Source organism: Phoxinus phoxinus (assembly GCF_949152265.1).
Source record: "Phoxinus phoxinus genome assembly, chromosome: 18".
Lineage (NCBI taxonomy): Eukaryota > Metazoa > Chordata > Actinopteri > Cypriniformes > Leuciscidae > Phoxinus > Phoxinus phoxinus.
In genome coordinates, this window is record NC_136893.1 from 12956799 (window position 1) to 12979205 (window position 22407).

The 22407-nt window shown below is 38.1% G+C and overlaps 2 protein-coding genes across 3 annotated transcripts; both read right to left on the reverse strand.

Annotated features, from left to right (window-relative positions):
• Positions 1-108: 108 nt before the first annotated feature.
• Positions 109-12865, reverse strand: itih6 (inter-alpha-trypsin inhibitor heavy chain family member 6). Its single transcript, XM_079589247.1, has 18 exons — positions 12735-12865; positions 11450-11485; positions 10354-10508; positions 7728-7838; positions 7119-7366; positions 6853-7022; positions 6650-6766; positions 6392-6563; positions 5697-5968; positions 4009-5224; positions 3325-3357; positions 2571-2588; positions 2396-2449; positions 2275-2295; positions 2079-2129; positions 1833-1946; positions 1307-1687; positions 109-1203 (listed from the first exon to the last, which is right to left on the reverse strand). Exons 1-18 carry the CDS (start codon positions 12837-12839, stop codon positions 941-943), a joined length of 3537 nt encoding a protein of 1178 aa, XP_079445373.1. The 5' UTR covers positions 12840-12865; the 3' UTR covers positions 109-940.
• On the reverse strand, positions 12235-22407 carry pfkfb1 (6-phosphofructo-2-kinase/fructose-2,6-biphosphatase 1). Of its 2 annotated transcripts, none has more exons than XM_079589249.1 (14): positions 22212-22407; positions 19232-19357; positions 17365-17461; positions 17221-17287; positions 17022-17096; positions 15932-15988; positions 15704-15825; positions 15349-15556; positions 15031-15177; positions 14849-14953; positions 14642-14771; positions 14473-14535; positions 14256-14320; positions 12235-14176 (listed from the first exon to the last, which is right to left on the reverse strand). In XM_079589249.1, exons 1-14 carry the CDS (start codon positions 22264-22266, stop codon positions 14117-14119), a joined length of 1377 nt encoding a protein of 458 aa, XP_079445375.1. In that variant the 5' UTR covers positions 22267-22407; the 3' UTR covers positions 12235-14116. The 2 variants fall into 2 exon arrangements, with proteins under 2 accessions (XP_079445375.1, XP_079445374.1); XM_079589248.1 differs by lacking the exon at positions 22212-22407 and adding an exon at positions 19866-20031 and having other exon boundaries at positions 12269-14176.

Consider the following 22407-nt stretch of genomic DNA (forward strand, 5'->3'; position numbering starts at 1 on the left):
CAATGTTGAAACAACTAAACATCTTTAAAAAAAACTGACACACAAACTCGACGATTTTAAGTTGTGAATTTCATCTCGTGTTTGAGCAGTCTTGTGCAACAAAAATAAATATGAATAAAACAAATCTTTCTTTGGTTATGTTTGATTATTTGCACATATGAAGGATTTCCTTTTCCTTACAGGACAAAGTAAAGCATTCAATGCTCATTACTAATGTAAATATATTTTAAAATCACAATTCTCTCGTTATATTATTTTAAATGGATGCACATATACACATACATATATATTTATGCAAACAAACTGGAAGCTTAGAAAAAATATTTGATCATTGTGCAATAATCTCATCCCAAGGCTAATATTTAATACTTCTTATCATGAAATTTACCATTTCAAATTTAAGAAAAGGCACTGATATACACAACCATTCAAAAGTTTGCAGTTGGTAAGATTTTCAGCATCATAACTCCAGGCTTCAGTGTCACAAGATCCTTCAGAAATCATTTTAATATGCTGATTTGATGCGCAAGAAACAGTGTCAGTTGTTCTAAATACTTTTTTTTCAGGATTATTTGATGAATAGAAAATTCAAAAGAACATTATGTTTTTTGTAACATAAATGCCTTAACTGTCAATTTTGATCAGTTGAATTCATCTTTGCAGAATAAACATGTTCATTTCTTTAAGAAAAAATAAATAAAATCTTACTGACCCCAAACTTTTGAAAGGTAGTGTACCATTATGTTTAAATGCAAATATTTTGACCAATCAATGCTTTGAAGGCATCTTTCAATTCATCACAGTTGTGTATTAGTCTGTTTTGTTCCTGATCAGATGTTTGTTTGTTTTTGCACTGTCCAATAGCACAAGATTCAAGTTCCAGTGTCTTTTCTGTACTTTTTGTAATTCTGTAGATGTAGAAATATGGTATGAGGGTTATCTATTGGTGATCCACAACATAGCTCTCGTAGGACTGGCCCAGAAGTCTCTCCACATCCACCTCCGGCACTACCCAACATTGAGCGGAGTGACGCTTCCTGGATGAGTCCTTCAGATTCTTGTCTTGTAGAGTGACAGGAAAATGCTCGTCTCCTTTCTTTATCAAGCCCATGGCCAGCGAAGTGTTCTTATTTGTTTGTGCATGATGGAAACCCGTTTGATCTGTTACCTTAATGACCTCTATATGGGTATGTTGAAATTGGCCTGGAAGTGGAAGAAAACACCCAAGGTCATATGAGAAAATCAGTCTGAAAATCCATTTGACTCCTCACTAAATACGATTAAAAAACAAAATGCTGTTACCTACCCAACAGCCCTTGAGTGAGGCGAGAGAGACCCTTTCCGTCAGCAATATAGAAGCCCAGGTGCTCCATTTGAAAGTATTTGGGATGGTTGTACCGATGGAAGAGAATTAAGAACTGCACACCAACTCCGAGCTCAATCCAACAGCTATGGTGCTCTTCAACCGTGATTCTCAAACCGTGTCGCTCCACAGATCCTCTCTGATTGGTAGGCAGCGTCTCGATTTCCTTCCCTTCTGCCTCCACTACCACTGAGCCCAGTGTTAATGTGATCATAACGGCACCTTTGGCAGCAGTGATAGAAATCCTGTCGAAGAATGTACGAGTACGATTCTCCATCCCCTCTTTAGAAGGAGCCATTATTAAATGCCCATCCACAATCATTCCTAATGGTAGAAGACATAAATAATGGAATAAGAGACATTTATTATGTCAAACGAATATCTAAATAGCATCTCATTTAATGTAATCTTGTTTATTTTCCATAAAGACATTCAAGCTATATATTGGATGTAAAATTCATAAAACCACCTTTGTCTGGGTCCTCAAGAAGCCGTAGTACGTCATCAGCCCTGCCATCAATGGTAAAACACAAGTTCTGATGCAGCTTTGGGAGCTGAACAACAAAATGTGGGTCTCCATCCACTTTCAGAGACAAGAAACACTGAAGTATGTTAGTGAATCCCTTTTATGTGATTACAATCTTGTATTCATCTTCAAATGCGCAAAATGGTTAAAGGAAGAAGGAACATGAAATATTCTGTCCCGGAGTCGTACCTGATGAGGAGAAGACTCTAACTGAACTTAAACTGGGTGGGTTGTCTGGGTCTGTTGAAACAATTAAGACGCATAAAATGTGCCGCTTCTGCTAAAAGCATTAAAAAAGTTAATAATGTAGTTACACCACATTTATGAAGATTTATTATTGCATATACAGTAAAGCAGGTTGTGAGATTTTAAATGAAGTACTTACCAGCAATCTCAGCATCTGAATCTGAAAGAATAATGAACAAATCCAAAAACGGACATAACAATAATCCCTAGTAGCGGGGAAAAAATAGACTGAGCAAAGATTAGTAATGTTTTAAACTCACATGACTCATAATGGATGTTGTAGTCATAGTCAGAGTCATGTGCTGTATCATAATCTGCAAAATAACATCATGATGATGCAGCTTTGGCTTAATTTCATTCAGTTATTTATTATTTTATATTATGTATTAGTGCCAAATAGATTTACCACTTTGTAGTTGAAAACATATTGCTTACCTTTAACAAGTTCAATATCTGTATGAAAGATCAAGAAACACATGATCAGAAGTTACAACATTACCACAATGTTATTGTCATTTTTACATACTGTTATTTATGCATTTTACATACTATACTCGGCTTTATGGCCTAATGTGCATGTTCCGTTCAAAGGGCACTGCGAGCAGAACATTGATACATTACAGGACGTGAAGAGTGAAATATACCCATCAGTCACTGTGCATTACTCCAGTTTCTGAAGAAGTTTGACTAAAGTAAACGAGGTAAAAAAGGTGTTGAGGTTCCTCCATTATTATCATTGAGTTTAATTAGTCCCAGGAGTAGTTTTTGCCTGTTTATTCATAAGTATAAAGTGCTCAAGATGTGACAGTTATAATGCAATTATCATATTACAGTTAAAAGACAAATATAACATGTATTTTCTAATATTGATTTGATGGCTTTTACAATAGGTTAGCATGCATTCAAGGTCCAAAAACACAATTTTCTCATAATATACATTGCACATCACCACATTTCTCAAAGAGTCTGAAGATTCAGTCCCTCTAAGCCCTGCCTTTCTGCAAGCCTATTCTGCTCTGGCTGGTCAGATGGCCCAGTCTGTTGTGATTGGTCTACTGCTACTGCATGTGGCCAATGACCATAAGCTGGTAAACGTATAGGAGACGACAAGACTGAAACAAGACCATAAACACAAGCAGTGTCTAAACCAGCATGATGAAAAAGCAGAAGGAAAACGTTTTATTGTTACCTTTCCTCTGAAACTGGATGGACGAAGACACATCTGATGGACAGAGAAAAATGGATAATAGAGGTCCAATTAAATTAATTGGCAAAGGCAGAGGCACTTTGGTTATTCATTTGAAGTGTATGTGACATTCAATGAAATTTCTAAATTCCTTTCAAACAAAACTACCAAATGTCTGCAACACTGTGGCTATAAATGTCAGCTTCTGCTCCTAAAGGCTCGGTTATACTCTCGTTTGGACGCGTACACGAACAGCTGCGGACAGCACGGATGCAGACTACTTGTATTTGTCTGCTGAGGTCCGCTGGGTGAACGCGTTCCACGCACGCACTGTAGATCGGCTTGGACAGTTTTTATTTGTTCATGAAGGCTGGTAGTGAAAAACGCCTTATATTCAGGTGTGCATAATTAAATCTCTTTTTTTAAATGATCTTTTAAATGGCAAAGATCAGAAAAATGGTCTGTCTTTTAATGACGGATTGTAGAGGTGCGGGTAGCGACGGACTTTTAACCTAGTGACCCCACATACTTGGCCGCGCGGTCACAAAAAATGGGAGGCACACAGATGTCCGCAAGGATACTCCGGGCACACCCTCCGATGAGGATTTTTACGTCACACAGAACCTAGCGGACCCTCGCGCACTCACGGACGTGGAAAGTACGACACTAGCTTAAGAAGGAACTCACCCAGAAAACGAGAGGCTTCCCAGAACTTTGGTGCATCTGTCATTCCTGGCATAGGCAGAAAAGTAGGCGACATCAGTGTTGCCACTTCCAGTTCAACATGAATGTCTGAATTAGCATCTGTTGTAGATGCTGTAGAGGCCAATGTCTGTTGGCCCTGCTGAAGCGTTGTGAGTCCTGAGTTAGAAGAATTCTCAATGTCTGATGAAGAGTCTTTCACCACAGATTGTGCAGTCTTGACTAAGGTGACTAGTGTTGTGCTTTTGACTGGTGGAGAGGAAGAAGTGGTTTTCGTCATACTGGGAGGTCTGTTTGAAATTCTAGCCAAGGTTTGTGTGGTTTTGATGGAGCTGGGAGGAGAGGAGGACGGCTTGCTGGAAAGTGGGGTAGTGGTGGTCTTAAGTGGTCCTGTAGTGGTCTTCTTTGGTGATGGAGGAGGGATTGTTTTGTCAAGGGAGACAGAGGTGTTAGCCGGTCGACCTGTGGTGTGAAGCCCTGAGGGTGGTGGATGTGCTTGTACAGATTTGATGACAGGAAGTTTGCTTGTTTTTGGAGGTGAGAAAAGGCTGGATATTTTGGTTCCCATTGCAGATGTGGAAGATGTTTTAGGTGCAGTGTGAGAGGTCTGATTCGTCACATTTGTAGAACCTGCTACGGTACTAGTTGAAGTCTTGCTGGTAGTAGCCACAACAGAAGAGCTAACCGTAGGTTCTGGTTCATCAATATCCGGTTTGATCACAACCAACGAAGTGACTGGTGTTACAAAATTGTACTTTAGTGAAAGATTGGTGGCTTTATCTACAAGGAGGCGCTGTGTGATCAAATCCGAGGTGTTAATTTTAGCCAGCAGCAACTCTTTGATTGTAAAATAAGCCCAGAGCCGATGCACAAAGCTAGGAATGCCATCTAGTGCCTTTGCACAGCCCAGAGATGCTTCTGTGCCATTTACAACTGCTTTGGCCATTGGTAGCTCATTCTCCACTTTCACTTTCTGCTTCGAATCGTTTGCTGTCAGTGTGACCCTTAGATCCCTCACACCTGGTTTAAGTCGTCCCGTGACTACCAATTCAGAGCCCTGGAAGTAGTTGGGGAACAGAGAGCGAGTGATATCGTACGCCTGATCGTCTAGATAGGACAGCTGGATATCTGAAAGCAGAGGACTGGCGACTTCATCATAGAAACCTTTCAACTGGACAGCTGCATCATCGTCCTCATATACCTAAGAGACAACAAATACATTCAAATATGAACTATTATAATTTAATTCACATATAATTTCCTATAAATTATTCATATAAACTATTCTTCTTTTTATTAATGTTATTATAAATCATTTGATTTTGATTGGCTTAAAACAATCAAGAGTGATGATATAGAGTCCAAAAACACTGACTTTTCACTGTTAGTATCACTCTGCTTTTCTGTGTTTGCGTGATCCAGACATACTGGGGATTTTTAGATAATCTTTCAATGATTAGTCAGTTATTCATTTCTAAAAAATACATTTAGGAACAAAATAAGTGGCTAGCTTTATGAATGGGTCATTGAATAATTCATTCAATTGTTTCATTAGAAAAACGTATTTATTTTGGAATCTGTCGTTGAATAATATGACCTCATCAAGCATTATGCATTTGTATGTAATAACACTGTTGTGTATAGGTCAACTTGTACTTTAAAAAGGCAATTACCATCCGTGCCACACCGCGATTCTCCAATGCCAGCCTTCTCAACATCGGAAAATCAGCATCATCTCCAAAGGCCAGGCCAAATAACGAAGCTAAACCCAAAGCATTCTGTGCATTACGCAGAATCGCATCTGGTTCTGTCTCCCCAATAGTGGCTTCTCCATCCGTCAGAAAGATGATCATGGGGACACGGTGAGATGAAGGCGCTTTACCATTGGGTAAAGAAGGGTTTAGCAGCTGGGCCGCAGACAGTAGAGCAGAATTGATGTTTGTCCCTAGTTTAAAAAAAAAAAGAGAGTTCATTACAGTATTTCCTGCACTAATAAATCTTCTCTGTGGCTGTTTAATCTCCAGCTTCACAGCTAAATAAATCTTATTGTGAGTCAGACTTTCTAGTCCAAACTGATTGTGATGAGATAAAACCAAGTGTACCACAAAATAATGGCAAAGACATGTCTCTTTCTACTGTGTTGCCTCCTTCTAATGTGTTGCAGACAAAAAAACCTACAGCCTGCAGGAAACATATGATCCACGAACAAATAACTGTAATAAGCTGGTTCCTTTGATGAATTGTTCAAAAAGAGTTACGAGGAAATGGTTTGAATAAGCCAGACGAATCCTTCACATGAATGTGATATAACTGATATAATATATATACAGTATATACAATATTCTTAAAATACAAAGAAAACACTTACAGCCCTCTGCGATTATCTTCCTGACAAATTCCTTGGCATCCCGCACATTCTGCCGTGTGGCCCGCACAGTGCGTCCTTTCTTCCAGATGTAGACCTTGTCGGAGAAAGTGATGAGATTGAAGTAATCTCCTTCACGCAGGTCACCCAGTATGGTGGTCATGGCTGCCTTAGTCTGATGTAAAACACAATGGAGAAATACATCAGTGTTCTTCATCTCATTCTCGACAAGTTGTGGTTTTGAGGTGGCTGAGATGGTACCTGCTTAATTTTTGTGCCAATCATTGAGCCGCTGATGTCAATGACAAAGATGACATCTTTAGGAACTACAGGAAGTCCTCGAGGTGCAAAGTAGTGAACAAAGTAGCCATCATCCACCTGTAGAAAAAAATAATAATAAGAACATCATAATGCTACATGGAGACCACTGCTATTCTGGCAATAAAGTAGGTTAGTGTGAAGACCTGGATGTCCCCCATGGGGTCTTTGAGCTCCACGTCATACTGAATGACGAAGTCTGCATTGAGACCTTTGGGAGAGATGTTCCTCTGTTGCTGTACGGTGGGAGTGTAACGCACATGTGCGCAGTGAGGATTCTGCTTGACCTTAGTTGAAGGAGGAGGTTCTGCATCAGCTAAAAGAACAGTGAGAAGTAGAGAAACCATATCTTTGAGATTTGTTGGTCTGAAGCATTGGGTTGACGTCACAAAAAGGCTTTCTTTTAAAGTACCTTGAACACTGTTTGTGAGCAGTCGGCTAGTTCGTAGTGGCAGAGCTCTGATGAAGCTGATGCCAGTCCTCTCTGATATGCTGACATCCAAGGAGATGTTCTGCACGGGTTGACCAGGTCGTAGACCCAGAGAGAGCTCGTATCGGCCAAGCCGTCGTGATAACAGCTCCTCATAAGACAGTGAGAAGGACACGCGAGTCCCAGGAGGCACGTTAACTGCTACACGGAACTTCTCTATCTCGCGTTCCCTTTGGAATACAATAGAAGTTGATCAGATTCCAGTTCTTCATGGAAGATATAAATAGTGTTTGTCCATGTGTCAATGGAGATAACTATCTTTGGATACCACCAAATAAATTACTTTGATTTCCATTTACTTTAAGGATGATCCAACAAAAAAAAGATATATAGTTTAAAACATCTGCAACTGTATAAGAACAATTTGAGAGATTTTATCAACATCCATTTCTAAAACAGCATGTCTATTGGGGCAAACCCGAAAAGTAAATGAAATGTGACCTATTGCATTTTTTTGTAAATGCCTGCACACTGGGATTCTGCCAGAAGCAAGTCCCAGTGGAGAAGGTATTTAACAGATTTTGGACTGACTTTGTGGCAACAAGTCCTGCCGTTTTCCCCTGCTTCTTAGCGGTATCATAGATCTTCCTGGCATCAGTTCTCCTCTTCACCTGAGCCACATACACCTTACCATTTGAGGTGCTGGGAATAAACAAAAGATAAATCAGTGCAGAAAGCATAAATAATGTGTTTGATAAAGATCATACAGGCAAGTATAGTTCATATAGTTGTAATGCTGTTGGTTGATGGCAAAACCAATTTTCACTGGATCAAACATCAAATTTAAAACCTCAGAGTTAAGAAAAAGCAATTTCTCATAATTACAATTTATTTGACTCACAATGTGACTTTATATCTCAAAGTTGTGACTTTATTTGCATAGGTGTGACTATCTATTGCATTTGTGACTATATCTGAAAATGTGATTTTATCTTAATTGTGACAATATAAATATTGCGGCTTCATTCTTGCAATTATGACTTTTTCCTCATTGTTGCGACTTATATCTCACCTTTGTGATTGCAATTGCGATTCACATCTAAAAACGTGACGTTACATCTCACAACTGTGACTATTTCTGTTAACTACAAATTTGTCTCATAATTGCGACTTCTATCTCACAATGACTGTATTTTTAATTTTAAACTTTCTCTCACAAAAAAAAATGCAGAAACAGGCTTTCAAACCAAACAGCTAGTGACATTGAAAAAGAGGTGAGCAGAAAATGTAATTTCCCTCACAAAACATGATTACTAAAAAACTTGCAATCATTCCCATCAGGTCTCAGAGCAGGAGCATTTCCCCTGCATAAACGCCCACACGAAGCGATCCATACTCTCTTTGTGTCTTTACATGAGGGTCAAGGAGAGAAAATACTAATGTAAGGTCAGCAAATATATTTAAATAAAAATCAACAAGAACCAACCAAAATAAACCAACAGCCTTGAAAAAGAGCTTGTTTGAATAAGAGCAGGGTGAATGGACAGTTTAAGGCACAGTGGAAAATGAGGCGCCTGTATACATGTGTGGCACTGAGAGGTCTGGGATCACTGTGCATGTGACACTGTGAACAGAGCTCTCAGTCACAGTTTAACAAACACTACTGCTCTAAAGAAACACATTTGCTGCAGCTATATGAAAAAGTACAGAGCCTGGTGGAAGTGCCTGTCTGTTTTTGTGCGTAAAGAGTGTGATACCTTCAGCATGTGTAATGTACATTGAAACTTGAAACCCTGCTTTGTTGATGGATACATGTGTGCATTCTTCATGCATGTGTGTGTATTTATGTACACGTAAATGTGTGAGCGTGTGTACTTTGGCCATGTGCCTTGGTAAACTGACTGCTGGGTAAAAGAGAGAGTGAACAGAGCCAGTGCTCGTCATTTTCTCTATTAGCTCTCTGAGTTTTCTTGACAAAGCCTGCTATTCATCTGGCCTGAACGTTCTTTACTTTTGACCCATGTCAGCTTCCAAATCCAGCCACTGTGTGCTTTATCAAGCTGTTATGGAGCCTTATTTGTGGGAATGTATTTATATTTAGCATTCATTTTTGGAAAAGGGGTTTACATAACTCACTCATATCTGGTGAGCAAATATGAATTATTTACAATGTCTCTCATAGAAGTTTTATTACAAAAGACCTCTACAAAAAAGGATGCAAAAGCACCATACGATACTTTGGTTTGGAACAACAAGAGAGTGCAATGAAGACAGAATTGTCATTTTTGTAGACCACTTGTATCATATCAATATAACTATATTTCAAGTCTTTAGAAGTCATCAAAAGCTTTGTTTCACAAGTTCACACTTACATATAATTAAATAGAGTAAAGGTTATGCGTATTTGGCATGCTGTCCGAGGGAAGGGCTCTGAGCTCGGAATTTGGCCCGAACCCAGAGTACTCCATCCCAGGTTGGGATAGGAATAGGTTAGAAGTGAGGAGATGGGGTGGTGGAAGGGATGCTGGAAAACTGTCATAGAACAGAGGTAAATCTGCTTATGCTTATTGATGAGCTCCTCCCATGTTAATTGGGTTAATTATCTGAAAGTGATCCTCCCAAACTTTGTCAATAAAACATCATGTGTCAATCAGACCAATTTAATGTCACCAGTCACTTGATATCTTACACTTTAGTTAGATCTTAACTCAAGAACCGCCATCAGCTGATTCATTGAAAAAAAATCAAACTTAAAAGAATTTGTTCACTTGTGAATGTGCCAAGTGTACTGCTTTAAAATACTTGAAAAATATTTTTGTGATCATTTCATGGTGCTTTTGTATCCTTTTTACAGCTTGCAAGTTTCCATTCATGTAACATTATGGAAAAGAGCAAAATGTCTGTGTTAAACAGAAGAAAGGATGTCATTCTTGAAATTACATGTGGAGGTCGAGTAAATTATGAACTTTCACTTTTAAGTGTGGTAATCTTTTAATTATTTCTGTAAACCAGATCTGAGCATCAAAAATTGTTTTCCCTTTTGGTCACAAAGCACTTCTTTCCACATGAACAGATCATTAGTAGAAGTACAACCCTGCTGTGTCTATTCAGGGACAACTTCAAGCTTAAGCCAAATGATACTCAATATCCACTGATTTTTAAACCAATTTGAAAGCAGGAATAACAGAAAGAAGATGTGGTGTAATTTTTGACTCACATGGTAAAGTTGGAGATGAATGCAGAAGAGGACAAATCCACCTCAAAGGCCGCCTCCTTAGTGATGTTGAGCTGGTTCCACACGGTGCTCTCCACTGTGGTCACAGCATAGCGAGACACTACAGAACATCGCACTTGGTAATCCGTCACCTTGAGCTATGGGCACAACAAAGACCAAAACATGATACATTAATATGCCAAGTCAAATTATACACAAAGTAGGGGAAAACAGGGCTAGTTGTTACACCTTTTATTTCAAAAGTCTTGGATATTTAAAAAAACCTATTAAACATTTCCACGGATTCAGTTTATTGACATTCTTTCCGTGACAAGACAACTTCCCTGAGTGACAAATAGCCCCAATCTCCGCTACACATGAACATGAATATTTTAAAGTTGACTGGGGATATCTGACATAAGACACCAATTTTAAAACGACATTGCTTTATCAAACAATTTGTATGATACTATAGCATGTTACTGTTGATTTCTCAGGACTTTTGAACTGATGTCAGAGCTCAGAATATAGAACATCTTGATCTGTTTACTTGAACCTGATTCAGACCACATTGGTCTGGCAACAGAAAAGCCAGTCTAACTGAACACTGCATACAACAGCATAGCGCTACAAGAAGCTTTGAGTATAATGATTAAGTTATGTAGGCAACATTGTGACACAATCAGGTATTAAAATAATTAGAGCAAGATGATAATGAAGAACAGCTAAGACTAAAAGATATCCCAAATTTGAGCGTCTGGCAGTACAATTTTAAGATTACAGAATGTCTTGTAAAAATTAATACATTCATTAATTAAACTTAAACACTTTAAACGCTTTGTACTCTGTGTCCAGTGGCAGATATGGATTGTTCTCGTCATATTGCTTCTAACTCATTCTTGTGTATTTTACAGGAATAAACATTTGGTTTCTTGGTTTCTAAAATGAAAAGGAACTCATGGGTCAAAAGGCTAGAACACTATTTGGTGATTTATGGAATTTCACAATAAACCCAAGTAAAACAAAATAACAGAGGCATTTATCTTCATATTTACAGTTTAGTACAAAACAAAAATATAGCTTTTACTGTCATACTTACTGCTGGTTTTGCTGCTGAGGTCTGACGTCTCGGTCTCTGAACAAAAAAAAAAGAAAAACAAAAAAAAGTAGCATATCAGGCTAATAGCTTTTTTCTTGATATCTCTTGACCAGAGTGTATCATTTACTCTTATACAGCTGTATTTAATAAAGTATGCCACGTAAAAGTATTCTCAATGAAGAATTATTTCCAGCTAGGCGTTATAAAGACCCAAAAACAAATCTGTGTTTTATTCTTACTAATTCCTTATTGCAACTTACCTGTAAGTACCCATATAAACTTGGTAAACTTGATTAACTTCAATTACCAACCATAAATGAACATTTGTGGGCAGAGAGGCATAAATGAAGAAATAGTTTGAAATACTGTAAGTATTCTCAGATGCCAGTGGTTTGGTCTTGATCTTTGAAATAGACTGAATCAAAGTCATTCATGAAAGGGGTGGAAATGGAACTAAAATACTGTACACACAAGCCAAGGCCACTGGAGGATTTTACGTTACCTTTAGACACAATTCCCTGCTGTGCCAATTTATTACCACATCTCCTGGAGATTGCTGCAAATATAAAATAAACGCTAAATATGGGAAAGAAAATGTGTCTCTGCTACTATGAATTTCCAGTACACTCTTTAAATGGAACCACTGTGACGATATTACATCACATTTTATAATAGGGGTGAATTCAGGTTGACACTTTTTACCATTGAGATGACTGAGGAAAAAGTGTTGCAATGCAATCAACCTGAATTTATAAATGTTAAATAAATGCAATAATTTGCATAATATGTGAATGCAGAAAATCCATAGGGCAACACCTTCATGATATCCTCCCTTATCTTTCTGCTTTTTATTTGACCCAGAATGAATCCATAAAACATTCGTACAGAATTCTAATTGTTGTTGTTTTTTCCAAATATAATCTTTATTACAACTTCAAGATTCCAAATAACCCAAATATAAACTACATCTCTTAGAAAACACTACAGCTCGGAATAATTAGACTATTGTGATTTCCAAAAGATATTTGATTTACCTTCCTCTCGTTTGATTTCGTAAGACATTATCTAGATGCAAAAAAATAAAATAAAATTCCTCACATGTTTTCGCGCGTAATTATGTGACGAGGTGCACTTTCAGTGTTGTAGCACAAAATAAAATCGGTCACTCAAAACAAACTTCACGTTTTACTCTTTTACTTTTCAGAGGAAAAATCACTGAACGAATAGAAAAATAACTACTAAGTGAAAAAATATGAATAATAGTTTTATTACCAAGTACACATACCTGGAGAGGGACTGAGTGCGCGCCCGCGTGCCCACATCCAAAAGAAACAACAGTAAGTAGGATGAAAACAACTGCGCGGATATTCAAATCCAATTTAACATCCATGCTTTCAGTTTGTGTGGGAAAGCCAAAACCACTGTTTTGCTCGTAAGACGAGTGCGTAAGGTCTTCCACTGACTTCACATTTTACGGCACACAGTTGTTTATAAAAGGGGTAGTATTGCCCCCTCCCTTCCAAAGAGATCCTAAAAATGATACTGAACCCACGATAATGCCATGAGAGTGATGGATGCTCATTTAGACTGAATAAATACCTTGGTTGTAATGACAAATGTGTTTCGATCATGTGCAGGTATTTGTGGGTTTCAAGGGTAGCTCTTTTCACGTGTACATGCTGGAAATTTCGCCAGGGTTTTGGGGGGCACGAAAAACCACAAAATATTAACCCGTGAATGCCTACAGTTCTAAAAATGTTTGCCAGCTTTCCAGCCATTACATAATGTTTCTAAACCACATTACTGTCGTTACATTTGATGTAATTGGAAAACTGCATGTTTACTAGGCCTATAGAAATCTCAGTTAGGCTGGAATACATTTTTGGAGAGGCTCTCATGGACATACTAATAAATTATGAAGTGTGAGGAGTAAAGTGGCTTGAGACTGCTCTTGTGAGATATTGAGATGACTAATATAGATTTATTTGTTTGGTTGCTGTCCATGGTACTGGTAACTAACTGAACAAGCTTCTGAAACTGTACTTAATGAATGCATAAAAAGTGCATTATTCCTAGCTCTTTGAACACATTATTAAAACAGCCAAATTAATAAAATAAAGGCTACATCCACAGTCTTACAATGGGGATTTCCCCTGTTCTAACTAAACATTTTAAAATAAGAAAATGTACAAATAATCCTCACTCTTTAGTTGCAATATCCATTTCAACTTGTAACATTATGCCACCACCTTATCAACAAAATCTACTTGATTTGTAAAGTTTAGTTTGAAAAACTAAAGTAGGATTCAAAAGTCCAAGACCACTAGTGAAAATGCAAAAAGTATGTTTTTTATTTTCTAATTTAAAATAAAATAAATTATCAGCATAATTTAAAGGAGTTTAAATATTCTCTCATTTAAAGAGTTGAAATTAAAAATGTAAATTTGGTATTTAGTGTGTCTTCGTTTTTGCTTTCATATTTAAAAAAACAAAAAACAAAACAGATGTGGTCTCAGACTTTTGGACCACATCGTGTGTTTGTAAGTCTTGATAATCTTAATGAAAACACATGTTTATGTCCTTTTATATTCTTGCTATCCATTTACACAATCTATATATGTGTAGATTAATTGTGCAAAAATGGCAAATTTTAGGGGTTTTCTATGGTTATAGATGTTCAGGGACAGTCCGGAGTGCTTCCTCTGGCTTTCTTGCGATATTCACATTCTGGAATGCAAACAAGAAATCCCTTTTAGACACTCATCTGAGTTTAAAAATCATCATTCCATAGGGTTTCATGACTTACTGTGGGTTTGTCCCTGTGAGTGTTCACTGCTTGGATGTTCAAATAGAAGGACTCCACTTTGCATCCTGCAAGGAGGGCATAAAAGAACAGATGACAGTATTTATTGCTCAAAAGTATGTGCAGCAAATCAGGGAAAATCATGTGGTAACAGCACACCTTTAAGACAAAACAGGACACCAAATTATGTTTGGAATAAAGCCACAGCTATACGACTCACCATAAGCTAATGGAGTCAGTTTGAGAACAGTATGCAGAGGACACTTTAGATATGGTAGATCATCTGTGGAGAAATCAGAGATGTATAATTGCCACAGATGATGCTATCAAAGTGACCAATTGTGTTTCATAGTCTGTGACAGCAGTGGCCGGTTGCTTTTGGTTTAGACCTGCACTTTTGTCCAGAAAGTAGGCCAGCAGACAACGCATGACTGCCTGGTGGCAGATGACCAGCACATTCTCTTGTCTCTCAAGCTCCATTATGACTGGCTCTAGACGGTGCACCAGGTCTTCATATGACTGCAGAACACAGAAAATGACATATTTCCCTATATATTTCCAAATACAAACTCATTTGTGTTGTGGACAGAACTCACTTCACCCTTTGGATATCGGTAGCGGTACTTGTCCTGGTCTCTTAAGGCAAACTCTTCTGGATTGGTTGCCTGAATTTCCTCGTACGTCATCTCCTCACATACACCCTTAAAACGTAAAGATGTAACTGTTACATATGCATTTCATGTGCATTCAACTTTAATACAGAGCATGACTAGCTTACCGCATCGATTTCATTCAACGCCTTCCACTGTTCATACGGGACGCCCAGTGCCTCTGCTGTCTGTATAGTCCTCCTCATGTGGCTGGTCCACACCTTCAGGTCCTTGATGGATTGACCCCTGATGAACTCGGAGAGGGCTCCAGCATACTGAGCAACAAGATAGATGCAATTTCAATCTACATCTTTGTGTTTAAGGAAGGTTCAAATCGAGTCACAGAAATACATGGCTTTTTATGCTAGAAGTGAACAGTTTACCATTAATATTGACACTTTGAGGTGTAAACTGAGATTTTATGTTTAGTTAATTATCTAAATCACCTTTAGGCCCTGTGAGGAGAGACCTGAGTCTCCACCGATTCGTCCCAGCAGGTTGAGCTCACTTTCTCCATGGCGGCTCAAAAAGATGGATCGTGGAGTGACGTGGATGTTCATGAGGTAATACACAATACGACTCTGCATGTGATCCTGGACCCGGTTTACGAGGTATCTGGATCCCACATTAAATATCTTAATGAAGGAGAGGTGCCTATGAAACAGAGGGGAGGAAGTTTAAAGGAGTTAAGTCAGTAAAATAAGAAAAAAGAAATAAAATTGTAATTATATATTGTATGTAATAGTTTGAAGTTATGTACAATAACATCATATTAAATTAGAGACTTTGGCAGCAGTGTACCTGTCCTTTTCCTCATCCAGGGCGACATAGGAGATTTTGTAGCAATCAATGCGTTTCAGGAAGTCCACCAGTGCTTCCTCTTTGTCGTAGTTTTCATAATCCGGGCTGCTTAATTTGACTTGCTGTCAAAATACATCAAATAAAACAAACAAGCAAATAATAATATTATACTATTAAAAACATTTTTGATAGTTTCACATTATAAATGGTTTAATAAAACAATCTTACCATTATATTTGCCTCAATGATTTCAGGGTCGTCACAAATCGACTCGATGAAAAACACCTGGACATTTATGAAATGTTGGTTGCTAAAAATTACAATTTTACAAAATATTAAAGTGTGACAGTAGTTTAACTGTTTTTAAAATGGTTTATTCTTTAATGTCAATGAACTGCTTTCAAGACAAAAAAAAAAAAAAGGTCAGATTTACGCCTGTCAATTACCGATAAGATGGAACTGAATATGTGACCCTGTCACCCTGGACCACAAAACCAGTCACATGGGTCATTTTTCGAAATTGAGATTTATACATCGTATGAAAGCTGAATAAGTAAGCTTTCCATTGGTGCATGGTTTGTTAGGATAGGCTATATCTCAATATTTGGCTGAGATACAACTATTGGAAAATCTGGAATCTGAGGTTGCAAAAAAAATCAAAACATTGAGAAAATGCCTTTAAAGTTGTCCATTTATGTACGCGAGATTGTGCTGCATTCACTCACAAAAATAAATGTTTTATATATTTAGAAAATTACAAAATATCTTCATGGAAAATTATCTTTACTTAATATCCTAATGATTTTTGCCATAAAAGAAAAATCGATAATTTTGACCCATACAATGTTTTGTTGGCTATTGCCAGAAATATACCCGTGTTACTTGTGACTGGTTTTGTGATCCAGGGTCACATATGTGGTGAAACGAATCACCCCTGACCCCAAACCATCCACGACCTCGCTTATAAGACAGCTATTTTTTATAAGTATCAGTAATCCAAATATAGCTCACTTCAGAATTAATATAAACAATGTGTCAGATTAGTGGCAGGCAGCCGGTTCATGTGACAAAAAGCTGTTAGCACAATAAAATGGTTTATTCAGCGTACACTGCTGAGGCACTTCATTGACTTCCATTCAAACAGAATGGCTCTGGTTTAAGCATTTTACATTAATAAATACCTTAATTTATAAAAAAAACATATAAAATATCTTGGAAAGTTACCATTTTTGAGGCAACATCCAACGAATCATCACATTGAATACAATGTGTAGAAGAGGAAGACTGTTGAATAACAGTAAAACCCTACTGCACCTGCCTTGTAGCCCTTCTCCTTTGCTAAACTGATGATGACACCTCTTCTCTCCCTTGTGGTATTGGTAGCATCAAAAACCTGTGAAGAGTATTTGTCAGAGATTGATTTGCATAATAATCTAGTAATAATAATCTTAATTGTTCTGGGTGATTAGTAGTTTGGACACACATCATAACTGTTATCTATTACATTCTTGACTCACTGCTACTTGTCCCTGCTCCTTAGCGAAGTAATTGTCAATGTCCTTAATAGCACTTGAGGCACAGGCTCTGAACACAAGATGGAAATACATATTGAGTTCTAAAATATTTAGAAGTTATATATAGTCATCTTAAATGTATTTTACCTGCGGATTTTCATGGCCTCCTCATTGTCCGGACGAAAAAATTCATAGTTCTTGTATGTCTGCACAGCATCCCTTCGATACTGACCCAAATTAAAGACTTTGCATACAACAACACAATAAAAATAGTTTGTTAGCAAACCATTTATATTTAAACACTCACACACACACACACACACACACACACACCAAATCAAATAATGCTAAACATTATCAGCAAATAATTGAATAATTAACAAACAATGCTTGCTATTGAGAGTACAATTAAGATTATTATTTTAATATATATACAGTGGGGGAAATAATTATTTAATACCCTGCTGATTTTGTAAGTTTGGCCCACTTCCAAAGAAATGAAGGGTCTGTAATTTGTATGGTAGGTTTATTTTAAAGGATAGAGACATAATATCAACCAAAAAATCCAGAAAAAAAATAATATATATATAGGTTATAAATTTATTTGCATTTCAGTGAGTGAAATAAGTATTGATATACAAGCAAAAAATGTGTTAGTACTTGTGGAGAAACCTTTGTTGGCAAGCATAGGTAAGACGTTTCTTAGTTGGTCATCAGGTTTGCACACATCTCAGGAGTGATTTTGGTCCATTCCTCTTTACAGATCCTCTCTAAATCCTTAAGGTTTCTTGGCAGTCACTTTGCAACTCAAAGTATCAGCTCCCTCCACAGATTTTCTATAGGATTAAGGACTAGAGACTGGCTAGGCCACTCCAAGACCTTAATGTGCTTCTTCTTGAGCCACTACTTTGTTACCTTGGCGGTATGTTTTGGGTCATTTTCAGGCTGGAAGACCCATCCACCACCCGTCTTCAGTGTTCTGGCTGAGAGAAGGAGGTTCTCGTACAAGATTTTACGGTACATGGACCCGTCCATCAGCCCCTCAATAAAGTGGAGTCATCCTGTACCTTTACCAGAGAAACAGCCCAAAAGCATGATGTTTCCACCTTCATGCTTGACTGTAGGGATGGTGTTCTTGGGATCATAGTCAGCATTTCTCTTCCTCCAAACACGACAAGTTTAGTTGATGCCAAAGAGCTACATTTTGGTCTCATCTGACCACAGCACTTTCTCCCAAGCCTTCTCTAAATCATTAGATGTTTATTGGCAAACTTCAGACGGGCCTGCGTGTGCCTTCTTGAGCAGGGGGACCTTGCAGGCTCTGCAGGATTTCAATCCATTGCGGCTTAGTGTGTTACCAATTGTTTGCTTGGTGACTATGGTCCCAACGGCCTTGAGATCACTAACAAGCTCCTTCCGTGTAGTTCTGGGCTGATCCTGCACCTTTCTCATGATCATCTGTACCCCATGAGGCAAGATCTTGCAGCTCCAGACCGAGGGCGAATGATGGTTATTTTGTATTTCTTCCATTTCCGAATAATGGCACCAACAGTTGTCTCCTTCTCACCAAGCTTCTTGCTGATGGTCTTGTACCCAATTCCAGCCTTGTGCAAGTCTACAATCTGGTCCCTGACGTTTGACAGCTCTTTGGTACAGTGTGGAGTAGGGGTGGTGGAGGGATGCTGCTAAATTGTCAAAGAATTGAGGTGAGACTGCTGAATATATATAGACCTCTTATCGTTGATTGCTGAGTGCTCTCCACTCGTGTTAATTATCTAAACGTGCTCCTCCCGAACTTTGATAATACAATTTTTTGGTTGATATTCTGTCTCTATCCATTAAGATAAACCTACCATAAAAATTATAGACCCTTCATTTCTTTGTAAGTGGGCGAACTTACAAAATCAGCTGGGGATCAAATAATTATTTCCCCCACTGTATATACTGTATAAATACTACGAACATAAGCAATGCTTGCAATTAGAGCTTGCACTTACCTGATGCATACACTCACCTTGAGTTGGGACTCCAATCCAATTTAGGTACCGGGTTAACTTTTTGGAGATGTAGGTCTTACCCCTGGCCGGCAGTCCAACCATCACAATCATTGTAGGACAGTTTGTAAACTGGGGTCGTGAAGCTGTGGACCAGTAGAAAACATTGATTTTAAATTATGGAAGGTTTCGATCAAAAGGATTGAGATGTTCTATATGCATTCACAAGATGATGTCAATATGAAATCTATTTGATAGCCTGAATGAAGAATGAAAGAGATACAAAAAGAGGACTGGCATAGCTTATGGTAGAGGCTGAATCTATAAAAACTACTGAAAGAACATCCCACAGCAACCAAGGAATCACATTGGTGATAGTCTTGAAGCCAACTCCAGCACTTAATATTCCTTTTTATTCCGTTGCCACAACTGAAGAAACAAAGCTCTCAAGAACACAACTTGGTGCAGCTTCAAGATGCTATGTGATCAAATGTAGACAAAGGAAGCAGACGGGACTGAAGTTCACAACACCTGGGTTGATCATCTACAAGAGGTTAACACCCTTAATGCACCAACAATTTTAGAGGACAGAGAAAAAGCAAATAGCAAAAAGGATAAGGAAAGGCAGGTGAATTAAGATATCCCCTCACTTACAGCCTCTCCTCTGGCTTAAGGAACTGCTCATCCATGGCACCCATATCTTGAGCAGAGGTGTCTGTGTGAGCTCCTGCTCGGAGAACATGTCGTTGGGCCCTGCTGACTGTATGTTTAGAAACTAAGAACACATGGCTGGGTTCCCATCAACCCTGTTCCTGCTTAGGTCACCTGACTGAGGCGGGGACAGTTGGGAGGAGAGACAGGTTTGGCATGGTGGAGAGACGGAATCCTGGCTGCCATTGCTAATTGACTTAATTAACCCTTCGGAGGCTTTGAGCCAGTCATTTTTGGCTTCATGAGAAAAGTGAAAGCCATTCCTAAATAAAAATAAAACATTATGGTCAGATATGTTCCTGTATATATTTTCGAAACTGTCACGGTTAGTCTTAATTATATAGTGTCTTCATTTGTAAAGTTCTCTTGTAAAACAAAACAAAACAAATTACATACATAGGCCTACACGTGTGTGTGTGTGTGTGTGTGTGTGTGTGTGTGTGTGTGTGTGTGTGTGTGTGTGTGTGTGTGTGTGTGTGTGTGTGTGTGTGTGTGTGTGTGTGTGTGTGTGTGTGTGTGTGTGTGTGTGTGTGTGTGTGTGTGTGTGTGTGTGTGTGTGTGTGTGTGTGTGTGTGTACAGGGTTTGATCATATTCTTCATTAAAGTTAAAAAATATTTTCTAAAAGACACTGTTAACCCTTATCTTCAATATTGCTCTAGCAAATCCATGATGGCCTATTTAGCATCAACCAACTGTGACACAGTTGAGGCCTAGTTCAAAAGCTTGATCAGGATGTGGTAAATAAGATTAGCAAGACTGCAGACAGACTTACGCATTTAAGGGCCGTGTCTGATTCTGCATGTGCCTAAAATCAGGTTGTTCCCTGGTCACCATCTGTCATTTTATATCATGGCCTTAATAATCTAGCCTAACACCTCCTATGCAGAAAGCCTTATCTAAAGATTTTAAGATGGGGCTGCTGTGATACAGTGCACAGGATGTTGACGTCCCATACCTGCAGAAAACTGATGCGTGTGTGATTGCTCTTCAGATGTGGCTGGAAATGTATAAGCCATCAATGCTCTGTAATGTAATGAATGTAATGTACAAGTTTGAAAAATTATGTATTTTCCCAAATACACCTTAAACCTGTATTAATAACCTACAGACGCCCCCATGCCTGTCGCATTATTCGTAGGCCTACACAGAGGGAAAAAAGCTCTGGTTGTGGATAAAGTGTAAAGTTTAAAGTTTGTTTTACCAAAATTACCCATGTATCATTTAAAACGACAACCCTCTGACCGCCTGTTGAAAAAACCCCCGCCATTATTTATTTGTCCATAGTACGCTCTGATAAGATGTCGTGTATGTAGGCCCTATTTAATGGATTACATGTGCCTCGATCACAATCGAAAAAACAATGTTCTTCCACAAGATTCATGTCGTTTTATTTTCTAACCGCTAGAGGGCCAAATGTTACAAAGTTACACGCTTTAAAAGTCACTAATATCACAATAAATGTCAAATGTCACAATTAATTCCTAACTGTAAACATGACTCAATGTTGTTGCACTGTCTAGATGCAAAATATATTTACGAAAGTGGCACTTAATATTCAAAACTAATTGTATTTTCTGAGCTACTTTTTATTTCTACTGAATGTTCCCTTGAAGTTCACAAAGATATGTGTCCTAGCAGAGTACTGGTGTACATTATAGTAATTATGAACATGCTCTACTAACAATTCTCAACCATAAAGTGTCCAAGTAAATTTTAGTTATAAATACAAATAAAATAAAATAAAATATTTACATTTTTTATGCCTTTATAGAAACAGTAAAGTATATGGACAGGAGGACTGCAGTTTATTTTTAATGTTTCATGTGTTTATTTTAGCTGGGTTAAAAATTAAAGGTCTTTATGTTCTGGTTTGTTTGTTTGCTGTTAAGAATGGTTCAAAAACAACCTTTATACAATCTCAGGAAGCTTTCAGACAAGTAAAGTGGCAGCTGTGTGCACTCATTGCTTTTTCCTTTTACTCTGATATCTGATATCTTTTCCTGGAGACAGCTTTCTTGATTAGGCTAAACATACTACACCCGCGGCGTGACCACATGTGCTACTTCTGCTTCATAGTGACTGAAATATACATGTTAATAATTGTATCTGCTGGTTCTCCAAATTTTAGCTCAATAGACTAGAACCAAATAATGAACAAGCCAAAATGAAAAACATCAACATAAAAAAGCGTTGCCTTATCCTGACAGCTTGTGCTGTGTAAACATAAATACTATTCATCTGTTGCCTGTTCACACTCAATCAGTTCAGTTATCCTTCTTTGAACTCACCGGCACTGTCACAGCGGGTTCTTCTGAGGAAGTCCTTTGGAAGCGCGTCCATCATTAGGAAAAACTAGAAGATCCGGGAAGATCCCCGACTTGTGTCATGAGCAGCTTGTGTGATGTATTTCAGACGCTCATTTTAATGTAACTGAGCAAGAGAAGCTTGTGCATCACCCCCCACCCTGATGACATGTAGACATAT